The sequence below is a fragment of the Dromaius novaehollandiae genome, chromosome 1 (genome assembly GCF_036370855.1).
Source record: "Dromaius novaehollandiae isolate bDroNov1 chromosome 1, bDroNov1.hap1, whole genome shotgun sequence".
NCBI classification, from domain to species: domain Eukaryota; kingdom Metazoa; phylum Chordata; class Aves; order Casuariiformes; family Dromaiidae; genus Dromaius; species Dromaius novaehollandiae.
The window spans coordinates 211,556,561-211,582,543 of NC_088098.1; the positions used below are offsets into that span (position 1 = coordinate 211,556,561).

Below are 25,983 nucleotides of genomic sequence, written 5' to 3' on the forward strand. Positions count from 1 at the left end.
CACAACTATACTAAGCATGAATTTAGAGATATAATTTCATATACTACCTCCCCCTATTATATTCTTAATAATTTAGTATGTTTATCCTTTAGGGAAAAAAACAGCAAAAATTACATTTCTCCTTTTTCTGCATTCATCCTCCCATTGCAATTTCCATTTTTATTCCATTACCATTCATAAAAAGTTTGCTTTAACTATTAACAAATCCAGCTTTATGCTAGAAGTTTAATCTTCATTCTATATGCCCACATAATTCTCATGAAAGCCTTAGTGATCTTTAAGTCAACAGTATCTACCTCCAGCTCTCACCAATACACAGAACTTGAAATCAGAAACTAGTTTGCAGGGGAACTAATTCTTAACTGAGACAGAGGGGAATTAAAGGTTGTCACTTCACAATAGTACAGCTGTACTAATAGTACAGTATTGAGCATTCAAAAATTCAGCATCTAATACTGACTTAACCTCTCTACACGTGATAGCATTATGTTTAATTACATGATCACATTCTGTTTCTTAAATATATACATATTTTCAAACACATGCATCCAAACTTACAAAGTATCTCAAAACTGTATATCAGATACATTATGAAAGCCATCCATATGAAAAGTGTACAATACTCCTGGATCATAATACCTGATCTTTTTTAAAAAGATTAATGAGAAAAACATTATCAGTTGATACACCAGACAAGTGAATGAGTGCTAGAATAGCACCTAAAAAGAAGTAGGTTTCTGCTCACCAATAACCTGCTTGGTAGGTTGCTGTGGACTGAGGCCAAATTTTTCAACTCAGAAATCAAAAGTAGCTTTATTCACATAAGACAAAGGAAATTACTCACATGCTTTCTTTCTTTCTTTCAAAATAACTACTAAGAACTACCATTCCATAGAAACAGAAATGTAGCTAAAAAAATTCCCCATCAGTGAAGATCAGATAGACAACCACATTTAAGTAGAGAAGAACTAAGAAAAGTCTGAAGCACTGCTGCTTCCAGATCTTAAAAACCAAACTTGATCATAAATTGATATAAAACTGTTTTAGTAGGCATTTCAGAAGTTTAGAAAAAGAAAAGGAAATTCCAGAGTGCTAAATTCACTTTAAAAAATCTCTAGAAAGGAAGAATCAGCAATATTTTGAAAAAAGCCTTCTCAGTGGATGAAATCCTAATGCTTCAGATATGTTGGTTCTGCCATTTAGACTGATAAGCCATAGGCAAGCCAAAAAACATATTACCCATTTTTAAAATGGGAGAGCATTATCTTTCATTCTTTTTTATCGTTATCACAATAAATCTTCATTTTAATAGTGCATTTGTGCTGCTCAGGAAGTCTTGAAAATGGTCATTTAGTAAAGATAATGTAACTTTTTACTGGAACATTTAAAGGTATTGTTTTTAGTAAAGATCAGCTTCTTTTAATTTTAATTTTAATTAGAAAGCTCTTGAAAAGCTTCTGCAACAGTATAAACCTTTTATTATCAAGTATCAAGCGTACATCATCCTTTTTCATCTCATTCACATGCTGCTGAAATTTTCCAATAAGGGCAAAGGAAACAAGATACAAAAAAAGGAGATGGGGAGTGAAAAGGTCTTGGTACGTGTCTAGATTTCAAGATATGGTCAGGAACATATTTTTGCTGATTGCCAGTTATATATCCAGTTCAAAAAAGTACTCTAACTTCTATCATAATTTATCTCTACTGATTCAGAAATAACAATTTTTTTGTAATTAAAGGAACAAAGATGGGGGAAATCTGTTAAATGTAAAACAAGAAGGCGGAAAAAACCACTGTTGATGGATGCATTTTTATTATGCAGGCAAGTTAAAAAATAGCAACCTCTGATGTAAAAGTAGACCGCTACATAGGCAGCCTAGGTTTCGTATTCCTGTTCTATGCTCTCCCAGGACAAACATAAAATGCTGATTCCGAAACCTTCGACTAAAGTAGAGTATAGGAATTAATATTAATCACTTGTTTTGGAATTATCAAGACTGTAATTTGTGCTGGCTTTTGTAATATGCACATAAGGTCCCCAGGGAGCCACAGTATATTACCTACTCGGGAAACAAGTCTTAAAGAGGCATGTGCCTGCCTACAAATGATTAGCATAAGTAGGTAGATCACACATGAGAATGAGCAGCTAAATTCTGACAGATACAATTAAAATCAATAGTTCAGTCATATATAGCAGGCTAAGATGTGAAATAAATTTTGCATCGAACGCAGACACCTAGATCGCTATTAATTAGGATCGCTATTTCCGAACTGCTGGACAAGTGCTGAATACAGTAGCTGAGGTTTATGACCTTACTCAATTTGAAATTAAAAATATTAATGTTTTTGAATTCATGCACTGCGGACACTGTAGGATCATATTCATCGTATTCAGAGCATCCATCTCCACTTTCTACTAGTGTTAACATCTTTTCTGATGAGATTTTGACTTTCTGTCAACCAGTTAGTTGTTGGGTTTTCCTTGCCTAATTTTAGGAAACTTGGAAAAGGCAAGGAGAAAACTACCCACATAAGGTTCGCTGCCCAGGAAAACCATAGTACCTTAAATTGTCCCCACTATTAACTGCAAAGACCTACTACCATACATATGCTAGGAGCAGTCATTCAGACATCTGAAGCTCTATGCGATGTCATGTGAGGTTTCAGAGGAAACCTTCCTGAAAGGTGGTGGTTTGCACAGCAGGTTTTATGCCAAACGCTGCAGAAGATCACCGTGTTCCCTCTGACCGTCTCATCCTTGGGAGGGAGGGGAGAGGGAAGAGAGGAAAGAGGAATAGGTGTGGGCAGTAGGACCTGGAGAGCTTGCTGCTAATTTTAATTCTTAAGTCAGGAGCCTAGTCAACGTTGTCTCCCCATATGGTAAATCAAGCATTTCCAGAAAGCAATTCAGGGTACCCAAAATATGACTCACACCTGGATGTGCCTTCTCCATCGATGATGGGGGGTGGCGAGACAGTGCTCCGACCTTAAGGCGGGTGGGTTGAGCTCAGGCCTAAGAATGGGTTACTGCCCACGGCTAAGTATTACAGACCAGGAACACCCTACTGAACCAAGGCACATGCATGCAACATTTTTCTGCCTTGTAAATTTAGTTAATATAAATTGTATTTATATATAATTAAATAAAGTACAGGTATTTGTGGCATAAAGTGTCTTTACCACAATCTGTGTTCCATCTATCATTCCTCAGAAGCGCAGGTATAGAGCTGTCCAACCAGCCATGAGAATCCGCTGTGCCGAAAGTGCACACAGAAAGACAACTTCCACCTTAGAAGAGTTTACAGCCTAAATTGCAAACTGAAAGCATAAGAGGAGATGGAAGAGGAGAACCTGGAGAGGAGGCTGGAACAAAAAAAAAGATGTCCCAGCTCACTGATTGCTTCTGCAGAGTACGTCAAGGTTACGAATACAGATTTTGAGCTTCTTGCGTTCCTTTCCAAAATCACACACGTAAAACAGTATATTTTACCAATTTTTGAATATGCAGATTATACAGGAATTCTTACGTATCACAGTTATTTAGCATGACTAATATTGTCCCACATCCTTGCTTTTCTATTTTTCTGTGTGATGTAAGGTTAGATTTTTTAGCACCAGTTGGGGTTTGTCACATCATATGTACAACCATATGTAAAATATTATTTCCCAGGTTACATTTACTGAAATACTATTTTCTTATTTTTCACTCAAAAACACTTTCTACTCATTGTGGTGAGTAAGCCTCATACTAAATAAATTTTTTGATGGAGTCTTCACAGGGATCTAACAAAAGATCTAACAAAAAAATTGAATGAAAAAGAAGCAGACTGGGATTTGAATATTTGTCTCTATACATTATTTAAGAGTATAAATGAATTTTCTTTTTTCCAATCAACATAATAATATTTGATTAGCAACTAGTAATACTATATCAAATGATTTTAGATATGGATTCCTTTATTAAGATTTATTCAGGGTCCCATTTATCTAAGTTCTTGTTACCAGGAGGTGAGCAATTTTATATTTCAAAAGCTCTTCTTAGAAAACGTCTAAAACATTCATGTAAAATTTGGATCATTTAAGATGAAATATTCAATTTGTTCATAGGACAGAAAACATCCTAAATGACTGACTGATCACCTGTTCTCTCTTCTGCAAAAACAAAGAAAAGAAAGGTTTACAGAGTTACAGTATGAGCTCATCATTCTATTTTCCATTTTTAGATCACGTCATGGATTTATTTTTACCTGTGTGCATTAATTTAAGAAAAATATGCACGTATATTGAGGAGAGCCATCCAATGGTAATGCATACCAATTTTCCTTTAACCCTGTATTTGAAGTACTGTAATATCAATAAAAGTAACTTAGCTTTTGTCCACAACTTAACTGTGTAAGTATATTAATGTATGCACTTATGATTGGTACTGGTGATAATGCCACAGCTTCTAAGCAATTAGGAAAAACAGCTTGGTGCCAAATCTTCCTTACTGAATCTTCATTAATCACAGTAAGACTGCTATATTCCTGTTCTGCTATTTTCCAGTGTGTTCCAAGACTCTATGAAGATCCTTCTAGTATCTGCAAAAACTAAATCCCTTCTATGCAGAATATGCAACCTGATTTTAAGAGCTGGAAAAGAATCTGGATTGACTGGCAAGGCAAAAAGTGCAGGAAGCCTGGGACAGCATCAGTAAATCTTTATGATAATTCACTGAAAAATTTATATGCAACGTGATGGAAGAGAGGTGGAAACTATCAGAAAATGAGAAAAATGCAGTAGGTGCACAGGCTTACAAAGCAATACTAGAAAAAGGTGGTCCAAACTGTTTATAATGCAGAGCACCAACATACAAGAATTCAAAAGACAAACGTTGCAATCATTCAGCCTGCTTCCCTCTCAAACACAGCAGAGAGTACTGGAAAGCCTCACTTCGCCTGCCCCATTGCGATACAGATCAAATCGTTCGGCTCCCACTCGCAATGCAAAGTGTCTTGCAAAAGACATCAGAGACTTTCTGAAAAGTCAATACTTCTGTGTTTCAGGGTGAATATCCTAAAAAGTGGAAACTTGCTACTTTTACTGAATCTTAAAGCTATTGGCTAAAATTACTGAAAGATTTGTACAACCTGTCATTGCCCCAGTACCATAAGATCAGAATTTGCTGCGTGGGTGGGATGAACCAACGATTGTTGAATGGTGCCAAATTATTCTGTAAGAAAATGTCCATAAACAGTCAACATACTATTTGTCCTGGATAACACAAACATTTGAGAAACATGTTTTAGCTGTGCTGAAACACAACTAAACTGTAATGAAACTCCCAGATTTTGATTTCTAGAGGGCACTAAATATTCTCCAGCTATGACAGCTTTTCTTTTTGAAACAAATTCATACTTCTTATGCTGTGCACAGAAGAGGAAGCATTGGCAACAGGCAACACTGGACCCTAAGAGTCCCAGGTTAGCAGCATACTAGATTTGAACAAACTCATTCATCCTCACCAACTGACTCCGTGTACAGACCAGCATAAGTTTGCAGCATTTAGCTACTATCATAGGTGCAGAAGGACAATTAAAAACAAAGCTAGTTAGACAACAGGGGACTTGCATGACATCCTGCTATCCAGTATCTGGCTCAAGAGCAATTCCATTTATCAAAATACATTTTTGCAAAATATATTTTTGTTGCAGGACAAAATAAAATGCAATTTTGTGAACTGCAGAGAGATCCTCACAGGAACTACAGCATGATGTTATGGACGATGGGTCCAAAAACAGAGCAGTAGCCTGAAGGAATTAATTTCAAAATACTAAAAAAAAAAAAAACAAAAAAAAACAAAACAAAAAAAATGAGGCGGTATTTTCTAATGGAAAAGTGGTTTGCTGAAGATACTGGCACATTAGGATATGGAATTATTGTACTATTACTCTTTGTTGACAATAGATCCTTCCTTTTGGGTATATCCTTGCAGTGGCCTGTTGTGTCCTTTGACAGCTTAGCCTAAATGGATAGTTCCCCATCTGCATTTCGGCAAACTGGGTGCCACTTTTAGCACAGGCTCAACTCAAGGCTCATATTCTGGGTTCATAACAAGATCATTCAGCCTCTATACCATACTTGTTCCATTAAATGATGAATAAACTAGTCCAAAGCACCTGAGAAATCTACTCAGAAAATTAAGGGGAAAGGAGAACAATCAAGAAACCCATGTAACTATTGGAAATTATTTTTTACTCACTGGGGATTCTGATTCAGTGATATATGATGAATTGCTATTTAATCATGTATTTTTTTTATCTATAACTCATGAAAATTACCTACCATTACATATAATTATACTGAAGTATATATTTTTCTCTTTAGCACTACAAGCTCTACTGTGAAGATAGTCAAAGAGTTTGGAAAAACAATTATTTATGAGTAATGTAAAAGGTATACTATTGCCATAATCTGAAAAAATGAAGAAGACATTTAAAGATAAGATTTGGCAATTGCTTTATTTGACGTTACATATGGTGAGTTCAAAACCCTGTACCATGCTGTGCGTTCAAGGCATCTTAGTTTCCCACCTGACGTGTTCCTCTTGTCTCTGCCACAGACTGGAAATCTGATCCCTTCATTTTGCTGATCTTGCTTCTGCTCAGGTTACCAACAACCTTCCACCTTATGAATCTAAGGGGACTTACTTGGTCTCTTCTCTATTCTCCACTTTCTCATGCATCTCTGTCCTACCTTACAGATTTCCAGTTTCCTTTAGTAATTGCCTGCCTTTGCTACTTCCATAGTTTGCTCATTCTCCAATGTCTTTGTCCACCCTTTTCTCTATAATCATCCCTGACTATTTTTGCCCTTTCCTGTTCTTTCGGCTGGCATCCATAGCCAACTCTGTGCATCTTCTTCTTAGTTCCTAATCTATTTAATTGTATTTAGCTGGCATGATCCCAAAGCTAAATTCAGTGTTTCTGTCCCTAACTCTTGGCTTTCATTTTAGCCATTTTAATTCAGCTCTTACAAGAGCCAAAAATATTTCCTGTAAGTAAAGCATTTCATTGTGCAACATGCCTTGCACAGCCTCAGCACACTTATTCCAAACCAGGAGACCAATTAGCCGTCATGCTTTACATCCTTGAACATACTGCCCTCTCATACTGAAGAAGAAAAATTTAAAAACCAACCTCCACATCAAAATAGCAATCGAGTAGTAATAGTTTGACTCTGTGTTCTCTTCCTCACTCTTTAGCTTCTCATTCAATTCCAGCTCTTCATCATCTTTAACACTGACAAAATTATTTTTTTTCTGGAATCTCTCGTGTGTGTGGATTTTCTTGCCCTGATTTACTATAAGATATCATCTTCCTGCACACCACCCATTCAAACTCTTCAGACTCAGCAGCAGCCTGTTGGGAAATGGCACTACAACAGGTCCAAGATCAGCCTATTATATGAAATCATGTATTCAAGATGGAGACAAGAAAAATAACTGTAATAAATGGTTTCTAATATTCCTGATAAAGTCATAATTTGATATAATAAATTGGGTTAACTGATTAATTAATGAAACAAGATTATCAATTCTGTGTGTGTGCACACATGTGTGTACATGCACATGTGTGTGGTAGATATTTTAATCAGGGCCATTGACAAGTCAGAATGGAGACTTTCGTTAGCAGAAATGGATGGAAGGAGGGATGAACCGGGTGAACAAGCTACAGCCACTGCAAAGCAGCCTCATGGTCTGTCTTCTGAGATGCTGGATCTAATTGTTGTTCCTTTAACATCTTGACCAGACTATAAAAGAAAGACAAATACGGAACTATCGCCCCCATTAATTGCATTGCAGCCCAGCATCAGTAACACTAACCACAACTTCCACAGTTATGGATTTTCTGTTTTCAATCCATCTTGTGAAAAAGAAATAAAGAATTGACAAATCATGAATTTTTCCATATTCAAGAGAGCGTTTTTCTTCTTAAGTTGCAGGCTCAAGCATTTCCACGCTCTTCAAAAGAGGAAAAAATCCCTCACGCTGTTGTCAGTAACAGGGTCTGAACTTACTTCAGTGGGCTGTGGTTAAATGAGCAAAACAGGAATGTGTTAGTACATGGTCTAACTCTGCCAAATATATGTGAGGATAATGAAAGGAAGGAGGATCTCAGGGGACTAAAAGAAAGGTTTAAGCGACGCATGGGAATGTCAAAAAGCAAGAAGAACAGGATAATGGAGAACTTGCATAAAGGCTGAAAGCCAGGACGGAAAGTATTAAACAACCCCCAACCTGGGAAAAGGGAGGGGAAAATGATGCTGCCAGTTCTTGCAAACTGCTCTGAGGTTGCAAATGCACAAATATAAAGGCAAGGGTCTTCATGAGAGGTCTTGGCAAAGAGACTATCCTGAGGGAAATGAAGCTAAGAGAGTTAAAACTGAGTTGCTGTTGTGCCCCATATCCCAGACCCTGTGTTTCCCTGTTTCGTGCTGTCCTGCAACCTCTTTTACACACAATTGACATGATATTTTCCTTGGAATTCTTCACCTTCTGCTTCCAGGGGCTTTTCCTTTGCCCAAGAGAGAAGGCAAAAAAAAAAAAAAAAAAAAAAAAAGAGAGAGAGAGAGAGAGAGGCAAGAAGAAGAGAGGCAAGAAGAAGAGAAGAGGAAAGAAAAGAAAAAAGAAACAGCATCTGAGAAGCCAGGTAGATCTGTGATTAAAGGTTGACATTTTTATGTAGTATGCAGATTGGATTTTCCATTTTTGTACTTTCCCTCAAGAACAACTTGTACAGATTTATATGAGTTGGCATCATTTTGTTGGTTCTTGGTGTGGCAGATGATACTGGAGACTGGTCCTGAATTTCTTCTAGCAATAAGCAGGAAAAGGAAGACTAGGGAAAATGTGGGCCTGCTTCTGATTGGGGCATGGAACCTGGTGACAAAGGGCACAGAAAGGTCTGAGGCACTCAATGCCTTCTTCACCTCTCGGACTGAAGAGTTATCTTATGGTGTAGAAGCCGTAGACTTACCCTTGGTGGAGGAAGAGAGCCAGAGTCTTCTCAGTGGTGCCCGATGAAAGGACAAGAGACAAAGAACGCAAATTGAAATATAGGAAATTCCATTTAAACATAAGAAAAAAAAGTTTACTGGGAGTGTGGTCAAATATTGGAACAGGTTGCTGAGAAAGGTTTTGGAGTCTCCAGCCCTGAATATATTCAAAACCTGACTGGACACAGTCCTGAGCAGCCTGTTCTAGTTCAGCCTGCTTTGAGCAGGGGACTTGAACTGTGTGATCTCCACAGGTCCCTTCAACCTCATTCACACTGTGACTCTGTGCTTTCTTGTCCCCCCTTGCTTGCAGTCACCTTATTCAAAGGAAGAAGAACGATACTGCAGCAGCAGTATCTCACAACTTTCTGAACTTTTTCTCTTACACAGCACAACCTTAGCACTTCATTATCCAGTTAACCCTAACATAAATTAACATATCCTTGTTAGTCTTCTCTCTTTGCACTAGGAGAAACAACATTTTTAAGTATGCACGGTATGATAGAAGAGACTATTAATCTAACATTTATCCTCACTGTATAGACAAATCCCAATTCACATATATCTTTAGATAAAGATATACCTTATGTCTCAATGAATAATGTATTCCAGGCATTGCCACAGCAGTACTGCTAGAAGCTAGCAGGGTTTGTGATGCTTGTCATTGAAGGCAGTTCTTTTTAGCACAAGCTTTGATTAAGGAAAGCAGCTGCACACTTTAATTTAGTGCTTTTCTGAACAGAAAACCTCGAAAGTGGTAATGAAAAGAAATAAAAGAACATCCAGAGGGACCACCATATTATAACCCAGCACCAACACAGAAATCACATTTAAAGTACTCTAAACAGCTTGAAAATACTTTCTACTATTATGGAAATTTTCACAGATGCACATTTAAGGACAGAAAGGACTCCTACGAGAATTTTATCTGACCTCCTGCATAATTTAGCTTATAGACACCCATCCCATAATTCCTTCATTCACATCATACTGCTATAACTTTAGCTAGGAAATATTCTTTAGAGAAAAATCTAGCCTTTATTTCCATTAAGTAAAATCATGAAAGAATAAAATCATTATAAACTTTCATAAAGATAGATGTTTAAGTGTATTTCAATATGACTTCTCTTCTCATTCGACCTTGACTAAACTGAAAGCAAATAGAAAAATTTACAATGAATGCTGGATGTGAGCAATACCAATATCTGCCTAGCTGCCTCTGCTGTGAAAGCTCTTTTTATTTTAGTAACATTTTATGCACAAAAGCATTTTCCAGAAACTGATATAGTATGTTCAATACATTTTTATACCCAAGCTTAATTACGAAAGATTTTTCATAATAACAAATATTGTCCCAAGCAGAGACTATATTTAATAAATATGTTTATTATTTTCCTTAATGAAAGCCATGTTTAAAAATTGTAGGTAATCCCATTACGCTGTACTTCAATTATACAGCCCAGCTCTCCTACCCTCCTGCTGATAGAAGACTACCTCATCTTAGTTTCCAATTATATACATTAAGTCCTTCCAAAACCACCTTCATTATTACACACAGCATGCTTAGCTCTATCAGAGAAAAAAAGCTGTAATTGGGAAAGAGTAAAACACATTTTCAAGCCTAAGATAATCACAAAAAAAGTTAATTATGTCAATTAAAATAATCTTTTCTCCACTCAACAAATATGACCTATTTCTATGGAGAAACACAGGGGACAGGTTCTGATCCTTGATAATCTGTGGTATTTCCACTCAAGTCATTCTTACCAGAATATTTGTGACAGAGCCAAATCTTGACTTTAAATTAGACCTTATTAAAAGAAAGGCCAAAAAGGACTATTAGCTCAACCCAGGGGTCTCCTTTAAAACACAGACCATAATGTTTCACATAAACACCCCAAATTTAACCTAAGTATTTAAGTTCTTGGACTAAACTTCTCTTTCCTAAAGCAGGAAAGAACTACTGACACAAAAGGCCTTGAAAAGTATGGAACTAAAATGGTAGAGGATTAGAGATAAGGAAAACCTCCATGATCCCTGCCAGTTGTGTTTGGTGAAGCATTTCATCTCAACATCAGAAGGCAATCAGCTGAAGCTATGAAACATTGGCTTTAACTACAGTTACTACAAGTCTGAGCTTCACATTTTGGAGATACTATCAAATACAATGCAGACAGAGCTGTTCATCCCAAGTAGCACCAGAGCAGGCAACAAGCAAGGGACTCACAGATCCCATAAGCATCTAAGCCCAACCTTCAGGCCCTCAGGTTGTAGGTGTTTCTTCAATAGCCAGGTGGGCCCCATCTCTCCTTATTAGCTGTTTCTGATGGTTAATTTTCCTTCTTCTGCACACTGTACCTTATTTTGGCATTGACCTTGGCCATCTCCAAATACCTTACCACGTCTTGGAACTCAGTCACAAAGTTTTCAAAAGCCTTTTCATTCCTGTCACCTATTTTCTCAATCTAATTGCACCAGCACAGCTATTTTCATCCTTCGTTTTAACAAGTGGAACTTTTTCCATCCCACCTCATAATGCCTTATTTAGACCATTTTACATCCTACCTTTGATCATTTCCCAACTTGCTTTTTGTTACTGTTGTTCTATGAGCACCAAAGGTAGATATAATATCTTAGAGAGCATCATGATATTTCTGAAATGCCACTATAAGCTTGCTTTCAACCAGGCAGTTTAGATAAAAAGCACCACTGCATTAGTGGCCTGGAACCCAAACCAGATTTTCTACCAGAAAAATTAACCCAGGGTTCTGAGAAGACTTTGCTGCTGAACTTGTCTGTGGCAGAAGCTGCCTTATTAGTAGTACTAAAAACAAATAAAATCAAAAACAAACACAACTATTTTATAACTTTCCAAGATATGTCTATATGCCAACTGAAATCACAATTCTGGACTGCAAGGCAAGTACACTCTAATCAACGGCACCTATAAACAGGGAAAGGTATTTCCCTATATATCCTGGCTAGTCCTCTTTAAGTGCATCAACAGCAGCAGAGACAGCAGAATCCATATTTATTCTTTCTTAAAGCTGACAAAAATCTTAAATCATTTTATGTGATGGAAGACTCTACAAAAAGCAAAAAGCTGTATATAAAAAAGTATAATTATTAAGGCTTTACCTCTTCTAATTTATACAGAATCTTGCAGATTCCTGGCAATTTTCTGTAAAAATTGCACTAGCAATACACTTGACTTCTGCTGTCATTTCATGAAAGTATACTGCAGTTTATAAAGCATTTCCAGTTTTGACTGAAACTGTTTGCGGCAGAACTTCTTATCCTAAAGTTTCCAACCTCTTAAATTTTTATCCTGATTCCTTTTTTCCTTATCACTTGGTGACTTTGTCAGAGAATTGGGATCACTGCCAAAGATGTTTACTTCAATTTTGTTTCCAGTCCTAAATTAGATTCCTCCTAAATACTAAATTAGATTATTAATCAGTTAAAATCTAAATCTCCATTATTAATTTACTAGAAACAATACAGCAGCTTGTAAAACATTTATGCAGCAGTAAACGAAGAGCCACTTTGTAGAGATCACGACACGCCTAATTTACTACTCAGCTAAATATTTAATTACAAATTGTGGAAAAGCTGAAGGTGTTCTGTAGAAATTAAACAGTCTTTTTTAAGGATAAAATCCTGAACTGTACTGTGTGCAATGGTAAATTTCTAAAGCAAATAGTAGGAAACATACTCCCTTTTGCCAGTTTTCCCTTGCTAGTTAAGTGCAGAACCATACTTTGCTATCCAGTTTATTTACTGGTAGGTCTGTTCCCCACAGTACTTATTACAGAAGTTTAAAATCACATTTTAAATTAATCAAAAGGATAATGCACTTCATATGCCGGCTGAAATAAATAAAGTTAAAGACAAAAAAGTCTTTATATTCTTATGTCAGAATATTTTTTGCAGTGTAATATCTTCACTTCAACATGTCTCCCTCACTCAAAATACCATCTCTGATTAGAACTTGATGTTTTAATGAGCGTCTTTCTTGGGTACCTATATGTAATTCTTTTTTGCAGATTCAAGATCTAAGTTTTGAAAACATCCCCAGCACAATTTTTTAATGCATTTACGCTTCCAGATTTATGTCAAAACGCGTGGCTCACAAGCAGTTTGGGAAGCTGCACATCGCCACTTTGTAAAGCTGTGTCAGCAGGGATGCGTCCTTCCCACTAATCCACCTGAATGGCAAACCACAGGATGCCCCACGCCTGTCTAAGGTGAGCTTTCAAACAGGTACTCTTGGGTCAATAAATTTAGCTGAATTTGTCAGACGTTGCTAAATAGATAGCATGATGGACAAAAGAGAAGTTCTCGTCTTTTTTAAATTATTCCTTCCTATCATCTCACTGGCTCAAATAACAAGGCTCTCCGAAGAGGAAGGCAGGAACTTTTTTACCTTGACAAGCAAAGAGCAGCATGACAAATGCAGAGGGGTACAGAAAGTAGCCTGGGAGAAGTTAAAACAGAGTATTTCAAGAGGAAGTTTCATTTGATAGAACATTACAACCAGCAAAATAATTAACAGCCTATAAACATATTCCCTTCACAAAAAGGAGAGCAAATGGGACTGCCTTCACTCAGTCCTGAACAACTTATTCCAACACCACCAACTTCTTAATTGTCAAGCTGTTTTGGTTAATGGTACAGAATTTACCAACCTTTTGCTACTTTACGTAAAGATGCAGGTCAGTCTTGCCAAAAATAAGTCACCTGAAACCTTTAATATAAGTTGTCAGCTAAGAAAAGCAAAACTATGTATATGTAACTCATCAGCTTACTGCAGAACAATATCATATTTGGAAAATAAAATATTCCATTCCCTGAGATACTGGGTGGAAGCCAATACAACTGACATTTACTACAGTGTATTTTCACAGAACAGCAACAATAAAATATTGATTATAAGAGGACATACTTCCTGATGTTCACATTTTCCTACATTTTCCTCATTTCTCCAGGCTACAGACTATCACACAGATTTAATGAATAGCCATTCAAGACTCCAAACAGAATAAAGACGTATTCGTTTGGTAGCAGGCCTTTCTTTACACATCAGCCTCTAATTCATTATCCTAATGATATGACCTTGTCTTTCGAGGTAACAACTTCTCAAGCAAACTTTTTAAAAGTAGAGTGAGTCAGATCCCTGGTATTAATCAATCCACACTCAGTTTAAACACCACTGCCTGGAATATGGAACGAGGACTTAATGGAAGACAGACTGCAGTAAATGGAAACAATCCTAGCCCAGGACTGCAATACTGACTTTTCATCCCAAGTTTGCTATTTAAATCCAGTTCCAGTTTAATAACAGCAGCTATTGCACTGCCAAGCTTCATGAAAGGTGCGTGATAGCCTCAGACTCGTTAATACTGGCTAAGACTAATTACAAAGTGATTAACTAACAGGATAGCTGAACACGATGAGTCACTCAGTGTAGTACTGGTACCATCGCTGGTTGTCTCAGAAGAGCTATGAATTGTGCAAGCTGTGTAGCTTCAAATACTTTCTCTGTATCTAAAGGCTGTCATTTCAGAACAGACTTGGAATGTGAAAAACAAAAGAAAACCAGGGAAACCTTGTTTTGCCATTTCTTTCAGCTAAACAGAGCTTTAGTCCTCAGTTTGCGAATGCTTCACATGACATTTGGGTCTCCTTCCTGGTGGTAAAACCATCATAGCGCATGTACTAGCTCATCCCTCGATCGTCTCAAATTGCTTATCTGAAGCTGTTAACGTATATTAAAGCTATAACCACATTTCTTCACTAAGTTTTTCTTGACAGGCATCAACTTTTTGACTAGTGTATGGCAGAGAAAATGTTTTGCCCGACTGAAGATGCACCATAAGGAACGGCAGTACCTCCTTTGAAATAAAATTGCCTTGAGACTCACGTTACATGACAATACTTCCAAATTTTACTAAAGCTGTTTGCACACACACCTCTTTCACAGGGTGCCTTCAAGGGGGAACAAGTACCCCCAAATAGTATATTAAAAATATAAAGTTTGATTTTATATATTTACCTTAGAATCTAACGAGAAAATTCTTATCTCTGTTTTCTCCAGAAACTTTGATGCCAAAGGACAGACTGTTTTTTGTCAGTGTTTCAAACTGATCTCTATTTGCAAACACAGTGAGTGATGCCAAATGCAGTTCAGAACGCAAATCAAACAAGTATTTTATTATGCGCTGTTTTGCATTGCATATGCAAGATGGAGAAGCAAGTAATGCCAAAAAAAAATCATACTTGCACATCACACAAGCTATTTTCATAATGTACTTGAACACTGCATAAAAATGCAAAGAAATAAAACAATTCCAATAAAATAATGAACACCTTATGAATTAAATATTATATTCACAATGCCACACACTGGGATTTAACAGATCAGGATATACAGTGCAGATCAAGAGTGGAAAAATCCAACTAAAAGTTATAGAGACAGTAGATGCTACTTTTTTTTTTTTTAACGCAAGCTGGTAACAATAAATTATGGAATTATTTGTGAAAATTAATTATCTTATGTTATTTATGCAAAGAGGAAATAGAAACTGAGATCTCCCCCCGCCTTCAAAAAAGATGGCAGCTTGTCGTTGATGACAATAAAACTAGTTATTCATTAGAAGCAAATCCAAACTGATTCCATTTGCGTCCCAGCAGGAGCACTCAGAGGAGCAATTAAAGCAGCCATCGGTGTGGCAGTTGTTTTCCAAATGTCTTCCTGTTCTTCTTTGTTTTGATTTTAAGCAAACAAGAGGAAATTTCACTGCAAAAGTTACTTCAGTTGTTTCCACGGTGGAATCACCGAACTGGCTAAATCAGCAAAGGAAAAGTATTTTTTTCAGTGATATATGGCAGGGGCCCACAGATTATGAATTTAAGACCTTATTGCACCTTACAGGCCAATCTGTGCTTTAACAGTGGTCTGTAGGGCAGGGTGATAATGCGCAGGGGGAAGAAGAGGTGACACGAACGTATGGCAGACAGCTAAAATTAATCTAGGGTCCTCCTGAACTAAGTTAGTGTACAAGAGACAGGGCATATTTTTTCTCTATAAGGAGTTCACTTATAGTTAATTAACAAACATTTCTTCCATAAGCAAAGGCCAATTTAAACAGGAGTCCCTCTCTACAGCAGTTGCTATGGATGGTGCTGGGCCCTTGCAGCTGGGCTAGCAAAACAGCAGGAAAATCCCCCATAGGTGCAAAAAAAGAAAAAGATTAATTTACAAGAAAGGCTTGCAGAGGATTAACTTCACCAGTTTATTATTCATCAGTATCTTATCTTAAAAATATCACTCTTGCATTTTTGCAAGATGAGTTGAATTTATTTATGACAATGATGATGATTGTCAGGTGGAGGTGAGTTATAAGCATAATAAATCTCCACTTAAGCAGCTTATTTCTACTGTTATATATTAATCATGGCACACATGGGATCATAACCAGCTGCAAAGAAGGCAAAACAAACAAACACAAGTTGCGTAGCTATATATTTCTGGATTAAATCCCAATACAAGAAAATGCCTTAGAACGCCAATTGTGCTAAAGCAAAAACACAAACACAGGACACAGGAACACCTGCGTTTTTTTTTTTCTCCGTACAGTTATGCATAAAAAGATAAGATCTCTCCCTAAATCGGCCAAATGGAGCACTTAAAAAGTACAGCTGAAAAGATTCCTCCCAGGGTGTGAGATAACTCTGGTCTCTCTCCCTATAGGTAGTCCTGCAAGCAAGTCACGCAGCTCTGCCATTCCTTCCAGTCTGATCAACATGGGCCCTCTTTTGCTCAAATACAACCAAAACTGTCGCCTGCCCTTACTGCTTGTGGCAGTTACATGAGCTGTTCCTTAACGAAGCAGTCGTTTTACCTGTAGCCAAGACAATAACTAGATCTGAACATTTCATCCCTTCGTTGCAACCCTAGTGGAATGATAATACTGCAATGAGTGCTGGTTTGCAAAAGAGCACTCACTGGGAAATCCGAGTTACCAAAATACACATGCAAATATTGGACCAAAGAGAGATTTTGTCTTCTTTGCTAATTGCAATACTGATTCAAATGAACTTCTCATTTCTTTTTCAAATTAGCTCGCTGGACAGCTACTTGTAAACAAAATAAAAGCTTAACAAGAATACATAGCCTAAACCAACTTACTCTGCAATTAGCTACATTAAAATAAGGATATGAGAATGATCTGGATACCAAGTGTCATCTTGACATGAAGGGCTAATTGTCGCTATTGCCAGAACACTGTCAGAAGAATGACTAAATATGGCTGCATTTACTGACAATTTTTTTTTCTTTTTCTTGTTACACATCCCAGTTTTGTTAACCTTTTAAGGCAAATTTCCTTCTCTTTTTGCAAATATTTCTGTGTAGGCCATCAGTCTACTAACGATACTCAATTTACCCAAAAAGACTCTAATCCCAAGCCCACAGAATGAAAAAACATCTGCTGGATTATGTTCTATTTACCTAGTCCAGACTCTGTTACACTTACTGCTCACTTAAATTGAGACTGTTCAGTTTGTGAATGAGCTGCTTATGGGCAATTTTTATTTTTATTTACAGTTGGCAGCCCAGAAACTTGATGCTATTTGTATCATTATTTATATGCACATACACACACGGTGTAAGGAAAATTGTTTCTTTCCTGAATTATAAACTCCCTTCTGGCGTACAGCTTTGTATTTTCAAAGACAGGAGATCTCTTCTTTGACCTGCTAGCACTGCAAGGGCACTTTGGTATCTGAAAACTAGAAAGAGATTTCTTCTAACAGTTTTATTCTGCAAAATAATGATGAAAGACAGCTCTCATTTATACGCTTTATATGTGCACTGCTGTTTTGCTGCCAAAAAGTTTCCTCTTTTAAAGTGATTTTTTTCTCATCAGATGTAAAAACTCAGTAACATGACCAGTTCTAATGGTGTTTATATTTTGGGTCTAATGGTTCAAACATGTTCCAGTTCTGAACAAGCAGGAAAACTAACGTTCACCTTCCCTGTTGAAATTAAATGATAAGGGGATTTTGGCAAACCTTTACTCACTTTTAGTACCAAACCTTGAAACCCAAATTCTATCAATACAGTGAAGCATTATCAGGAGCTCTTTCCCAGTGCTTTAGCTAACCCTCTCAGATCAACATGATTAATTGCTCAGCTACTTTTCTGTACCACTTCCAATCATTTAGAGCACTTATTTTTATAGCATAACCGCATGCAGTTAACATCTCTTGATTTCTGCTTGATTGTGGTTTAATGAGAAAAACTCAAGACATCAATCTCTGTGTTCAGTTATTCTAGTTCCGATGTTCAAATGATCACATTTGCCCTCACAACAATAATCCTTTCATCTGACAATCTCAAAGCATTTTAATAACTTTAATAACACAGGTAAGCGCAGTGGCTGCCTTGAAAAGAATTCAGTTGTTTTTAGGCAGTATTACTGGCAGCATTCCCTGTATACTAAATATCTCCCTACTTGAGGGCAAGAGTAACATTAGCAATCGCGCCAAGACAATCACATTGAGGTAGAAGGTGCTTCTGTAGTAATAACTGTAATATATGCTTGAAAGAGTTTATGATCTAACCTAAAGAGTTTATGATACAATAAAGTATAAGGAACTTTGACATGCTTGAGTTTTCCATGGCAAAACCAGAACATTAAGAGCAATTAACAGGCATTATCCCATTTTACTTACAGAGATCTGAACCTCTAAGCAGGACTGGTTGGAAAAAAAGAAAAAAAAAGAGTTTAGCCTTCCAAAGTTTTGAGTTTTTTCAAAATCATTTGTACCATTTCTGAATTAAAATAAGACTTTTCAATTTTTCTTAGAAACATGCCTGGAATAAAAATGCTGGAGCACACCACCTAGCTCAAAAGAATCATAATCATCATGGTTAGGACACTTAAGCCTGCTATTCATCTAGTTCTTTGCAAACACCTTCTCTGCAGATGAAATTTTAACAGTAAGAGTTCATGTCTGGGTTTTGAAAGCTTAAAATCTACCAGGATGTCCTTAAGTTTTGTGGGGGAGTCAATAAGATAGTGCCCTGGGGGAGGTACTAACTCATCAGGCCAGAAATTTGCCTCATGGCTCAAAAATTAAGGGGTGGCAATTCCATGTATGTGGGACCTGTGGGCCTGGAGGATCTTGCGGTTCTCTGCATTATGGAGACATGAGGAGCAGGCAGGTATGGGGAAGGGAACCCTGACTTAGGAAAAGATGGGGAACTCTGGAGACCCTGGGGGCCGAGCAGTTTGGGGCCCCCCACGCAGCCACAGAGCCCCTTGTCCAGGAATGGAGCACGTGCACTGCAACCCAATGCTGTCGGGCTCTTGCCTTTCCAGCTCTTCCCACAAAAGACTGCCGTAACCATCCTCCCTTCTCCCACCGTCACATGCACCCTCTGGCACTGCGAGCTCTGCTTCACGCCTTGGAAACTCCGTTCCCCAGAATCACACGATCATTGGGGTTGGCAGGGACCTCTGGAGATCACCCGGTCCAACACCCCTGCTCAAGCAGGTTCAGCCAGAGCAGGTTGCCTAGGACCATGTCTAGCTGGGTTTTGAGTATCTCCAAGGCTGAAGACTCCACCACCTCTCTGGACAACTCTTCCCCAAGCAGTCACCTGGGAGTTACAAGTTCAAATCCTTTCTCGGCCCAGTTCAGACCCAAATCCCTCACGTTTTGTCAGCCTGTGCATACATGTGTGTGCACGCATGAGTCTGTGCTACCCCCCTACTTGCATCTTCTTCCCTCCAAAAATGTAATCTGGTTCCTAAGGAAACAAATAAGCCCCTGCAAAATTTCCATTTCTTAGAAAAACTCCTTCGAAAAATCCCTAACTTGTTCTGGTCCAAAGCAGCTAAGTATAACACAGACTCTGGTGTGGAACCATGCTCTTCTGATCCATGCTATCCATATTTTAACTGAAAGAAACGCTTTCTGCACACATAGGCCATTACAAATTATTGCTGTATATTATTACCTCCAGAAGCACATTAAGAAAATAATGCCTAATTCAAATCAGGCACACAGAGAAAACGCTAATTATTCTTCCAGATAAAATATGTAAGGTAAAACTACCTAATAATTTGATTATTCAAGCACTGTACAAAAAAAAGCTAGGCTTTTGAAAAAAATGCTATTTTTAATTTACTTGTTGACAGACATGTTTTCCTATCGATATTCTCCTTGTTGCCAAGGTATTGTACAGAAGATGTCACTGTTGATCAGCTTCCAATCATCAATGGCACTTAGGAGAGAAATTTAAACATCCTGCTAGGAATGGGATTTCCTGCCACTGCTGGCGTACGGATGTTCAAAAAAGCATTTCTCTAAAAATTACGACATCTAGCTTTCAAGTCTCAATAGTACTGACCTGTGTCTCAGTTATTCTGAAAGTCCTATAAAGCTGAATAAGTAGCAATATATAGATTTACAGGGAAGTATTGACGAATAAGAGGAACAAAAAAAGAGCTACATTTTTTTTAAAGCATCCTTTTAGACTATGTTACAGAACTATAAAAAAAACGCTATCTTATTGAATACTCTGGCACTTCTGAAATTTCCTGAGATCATTGGAATAATCTATATGCATACACACATTAAATACACGCTAAATCTGTTTTTAAAGCTGCCGAGTGAGTCCCCTGTGTCAGGAATGGAATGGGTCTGCTCATCCTGCTCCTCGCGTCTTGGAGGAAGGCTGAAGGAAAATGCTCCTCTGGAGGGAGCCCCTCAGGACCGAGAAGATCCAGTCTGCAACTTTTTTTCCTCCCATAGCAACACAACAAGCAGCGTGAAAGTTTATATGATATCCTCTTTGCCGAAATATGATTATTAATAAAAAAAAGGTTTGACAGCCCCATGTATAGCCAACTGCATTTCTGATTTCTCCCATACATATGGTGTTGAAAATATAAATCGCTGTAACTTGGATAACTTCCCAAAGGCTCGGAGGTTTAAATTTCAAAATCACAGTATAGCACTTTTTTTAACCCCTGGGAATCCTGTGCAGAAAAAGCAAATCTCTGTCCACTCTCCCCTCCCCCAACCATAAATATGATAATGTATTTTTGTTAATCATTTTCTCCAGGTAAAGAGCCTCTCCAGCCACAGATGAATTCAGGCAGTGAATAATTACATACTGGATTGGTGGCTGCATTACATAGCCTAAGATATATCAAAGAAATAATAAAGCAATCCATTTATAAATTCTTTGACTACATCAAAGACAGAAAAGAAAAGAGGGAGCCATCATTATCAGACTAATGAGGTAACTTTATAACATTACATGCAAGGGTTTTTTTCCCCCCAACCTAATGCTGAGTTTTATAAAAGAGGAATTAGTCCTATTTTGAAAATGGTTTGTCTGTTAATTTGAGACAAAAAAATGGACTGTAGGTCTAACTAAAGGCTTTCTATAATTAACAAAAAAGGCAATTATTTCAATATCCCACAAACATCAGAACTGTAAATTCTAAAACAATTTAAGTTTTGCTCATGGGCAATAGAAGAATCTTGCTTATGAGGACTTGTAGAAAACAGCTGGTTAAACATAGTTAAATATTATGAGAGGAAAAATACTGGAAGATAGCACTGGCCATTTTTACATACCTATTTCTTTCTAAATAAAAGGGATCCGTGCTGCAACACAGTTTCAACAAGTATCATGAAACAAAATTCCCAACCATTATAAATGCTTAGCATGTTATTACGTTCTCATTGGTCCCACACTAGAAAAAATATACAAGCAGGAGACAGTCAATGGTTGTTTAAGACCCTAATGTTGTCTGCTAATAAAAATAATGCAGCACAGCAACAAGTTCACTGGAGTGCTCCTGGTGCACAAGCTGCCAGACGTACAGCTGTTTATTTTGCAATAAATAAATAAAGACCATAAAGACTTTTGAATGGATCATCTCCTGAGCATTTAATAACTAACAAGAAAACAAGTCAAGGATTCCTGCGTGAAATCGTGGATAGCAATAGGTCATTTTTCAGGGTATTAAAAAAAAAAAAAGAAACCACTAACCAGATAGAGAACAGCATGCCAGCAGGCAGCTTACATGAGACATAAGGCTTTCTCTCCCCACTAGGAACATACCTTCTCTGATTTTGCTTTCCTGGCGTTATGCACAAACCTGCGTCCCAGCTTCTTGGCATACCAAATAGAGGCAAACATTTTAGTGAGAGAAGATTTCAGGCTGAATACGCAGCAGGGAAAAAAAAAACAAAAAACAAAAAACTTCCACCCGTACTGAGATACAGATCTAATGCTGCTTAAGGGCTCTCTCAACTATGCTGTTGCTTTGTCAGGTCCTCTCATGCTGCCTTCTGAAAAAAATAAAAGCAGCCCCAATGTGGCCGGGCTGCAGGTGTATTTACATACTGCCAGCAGGAAGTCCAGGGTGAGGCATCTTTGCATCCAGCTCACATCCAGTCTGCTAAGTGCCCGTCTGCAGTTCTTTAGCACTGTCACCACAAACTACATATGTGTCAGCGTGAAGGGAAGCTGCAGTAAACTACTGTAGCAGACAGCTCACCTCCTCTTCGCGTGTGCTGAAATTTAACTCCTTGGTTCTCCTCGGCTTGCCGGCATGCAACAGAAAGCAGCAGCAGTTCGAACGGGAGATGCACAGCACTGCAGGAAAAGCAAGGGATACCGAGGTGCCAAAAATAGAAATAGCTATTAACTGTTCAGGTGAAGGAACAGGTGCTTTACATGACCCAGGGCAATTAAAATGTGAATAGGGAATGGGTTTTACTTTGCTCAAGTGGTCTGGGATATATCCAGGGACATATTTTTGCTACCTAGTTTCAGTTCGCAACTAAAAGACATCACAGCTATTCGGTTCCCTTGCTGATGTCATATGTGCTTTTGTAGACGGTTTGAGACTCATTCAAGGATTTCTGCTTTTCTTTTATATTGATTCTGGGGAATAGAAAACTGATTTTTTTCCCCAAATTAATCTTCAAGCTCTTCCTTACCTAAGCTTGGTTGTTCTTCTTCCTTTAATTACAAGTTATTTGACATCAGGAGTTGAGAAGTGCTTACGAATACCTATTTTTGCAGTGAAACTGCAATCTGCTGCTCTCCTTTGGCCACATACCTCAGCTTTAACCCTTGCACCTCTCCCCAGTTATGATCGCTGCTAAACAGCCAGCAGACACATACCTTCTCGGACTCCTGACATATGACTAACCAGATGTTCCCCCCAGCCAGATGCAGTATTGAAGCTGTAAACTTACACGGTTTAGAGCTGGGTTTTGCTTTTGACAGGAGCCAGCATTAAAGGACAAATCCTGCCCCTTGCCTTCCCACCCAGGACTGCGGAAATCCCATCCCGTAGGAGAACCAGAGCTGCTCTGGGTGCAGCGTAGCAGTTGCGAAGCACACATAGAGGAGTGATTTCTGCTCTGCTTTTCTGTGGTAAAGAGCAAATAAAAAAGAATAGAGGCACAGCAAAGGAAATATAGTCATAGCAATCTAGCATAAGGCTCCTGGGGCCAAGGAAGCTATTTTTCTGCCCAAAGATTTTCAGAGAATGGCTGAAACTATTCTCTCTCGGATGCCTGAATTCAGAAGGGAACATGTTCCTCTTCCACTTAAAGCTTACACAAACCATCCAAGCTACTGGAGCTGGATGGCATCGCCCAAGATTTGAGCCTGGAGGCATATACAGCTTACTTCTGTGAAGATTAGAAAGAGTTCAGAGAATCTCTTCAAGACATTTTAAAATGGAAAGTTAGTTAATTAAATGGCAATTCTTAGATAGTGACTTCTGTCAAGGAAATTCCTAAGCATATGTTTGGGTTTTGCGTGGCATCTAAAAGCTTCTGACCACATATTTTGTAAGTGGTAACGTTTGGGGGGAAGAGAATAGTTTCTAATTACTTCCAATTCAGATATTTAGCTAACCTTGGCAGCCATAAAGTTGCAAATCCTCAAGACAGAGTAAAACCTTGTCTTTTCTGGAATACGGTGGCTGTAGAAGAGCTCTCTGTCCATAACGCCATTCCGGTTCTCTGAATGCTGAGCTGATGGTCACAGAATGGATTCACTAAAGTGTAAAACCTTTATTATGCTCAGGAGCAATGGCATGCCGCTCAGTGCCAGTGCCCTATATGGGAAGGAAGAGAGGAGAAGGAGGAAAGATTCCTTGAAAATCTTAGGAAGAAAACAGGGATCTTGGGTCTAGGAGGGCTCTCACTGCAAGGAAACATGGATAGGACAAGAATGTAGGAAAGGAGAAGCAACATAATTACACAGCTTAACCAACACTATAAATGTTAACGCAAAAAAATACAGAAAATAACTCTCGCATATATGCATAAACAGTAGAACACCTCTCCCACTCTGCTGCCATGCTTTTATGAACAGAATAAGTATATTCTGAAATCATTGCACTACCACCAAAAAAGGGTACATTCTCTCAAGCAACTATTTATATACAGTCTTATGTACACTCAGCAGCCGAGAAAATCGAAGGAAGAGCTCATTAAACAATAAAACCTCCTTTTATGACTTCTATCATCAACATTAGCAGCTTTACTGAACTATTTATTCAGAAAAGTAGGAAGCAATAAAAAGCCACAATTCATCCCACTTAAAGAAAAAAAAAAAAGAGAGAGAAGACACTGTTAATTTAAGGAATAATGACAAAGCAATAGGGTGATAATTTTCTCCACCCACTGAAAATGTTAGATTAGGAAGCATAAACCTCACCAAATACCTGGGTTTTCTTCTAATCAGAAAGGCATTTTAACTATTTGCATGCATTTGTGGATCTATCCAAAACCTACAAGACAGAAATGGCCAGGCTACAAGCCATATTATTACTGCTCCATCAGGCAGTCATCTGTCACATATTGTCAATAGCAAGTTTAATAGGACTGTACTGATACCCATGGATTTTATTATTACTAATATTTTACTGTAACCGTAATGAAGCCTGTATTTTACAGCAGTGTTACAAGCTGAGCTGTTTTAGAAGAAGAACTGGGGCTCCTGGCTGTGATCTGGTCACAGGAGTAATATGTACTTTAGCTTGCTCACTGAAGTGCTACATCACCTGGACAGCAAGATGCATGCAAGAGAGCAGCAATATTGTCGCAAAGAGGAGATAATCAGTTAAGAGCAAATTTTACAAGGGGCTTCTTGTTGTGAAAGAGTGAGCAGTGTTCTATAAACCAAGCAACTATACAGTACTATATATTAAATTTTATTCTTGTGTCTATGGGAGGAGAATTAGTCTTACCACAAACAGACACATGGGCATGAGCATAAAACAAGTACAGTGTTAAATCCTATTATTCTTATGATATGGCTCCATAACATTGAAGGGAGCGGCAATTGATGCCCAGCGCTGAAACAGATGGTCGCTTCAAACAGCCTGCCAATGGTTTGTATGCACTGCGTAGCATTGGTATTTTGACCGTCAGCCTCCTCTTTCATTTTTAACATTGCTGTTTTACTTAAGCAGCACATGTGAAGAAGCTCAGCGTAGCTTTAGACAGGGCATTAATCTTCCCTTGTTAAGGGATGACTCCTCACAGTGTCCAAGCAGGGTGTCAGCCTCCCCCACGCACACACCTGCGGTGAAGATAGATGTTAGCTGTAAACCATGTTGCTCTCCCACCTCTGTCTGAATATATACACACAGCGGTCATAAAACACACAGGTATTGCATTATAGACAAGGCCGCTTAAAATGCAAATATTACCTTTCCTCACAGGAGTAGGAAGACAGACTAAAAAATTAGACTTTCAGGGCTTGCAGAACTCTGTAGCTTCCAATGAAATGGAGAAGAGACAAAATAGGTTAAAAATGAAATCCTGAAGACTTAAAACAATTGCATTGCTCCAAGGTTTATGTGTTACCACTAGGCACAGCTGCAGATA

At 38.0% G+C, this 25,983-nt stretch overlaps 1 protein-coding gene across 7 annotated transcripts in view; it reads right to left on the bottom strand.

The window, feature by feature from the left end:
* DLG2 (discs large MAGUK scaffold protein 2) overlaps positions 1–25,983 on the bottom strand; it is a 999,439-nt gene that overhangs the window by 479,940 nt on the left and 493,516 nt on the right. The window contains exon 1 of one of the 7 annotated variants that reach the window (XM_064505177.1): positions 22,187–22,580. The exons of the other annotated variants lie outside the window; for them this stretch is intronic. Within the exon in view, the coding sequence (XP_064361247.1) occupies positions 22,187–22,264 (78 nt within the window). The 5' untranslated portion in view covers positions 22,265–22,580. Of the gene's footprint in view, positions 1–22,186; positions 22,581–25,983 lie in introns of those variants that run through there. 7 annotated transcript variants of the gene reach the window in all.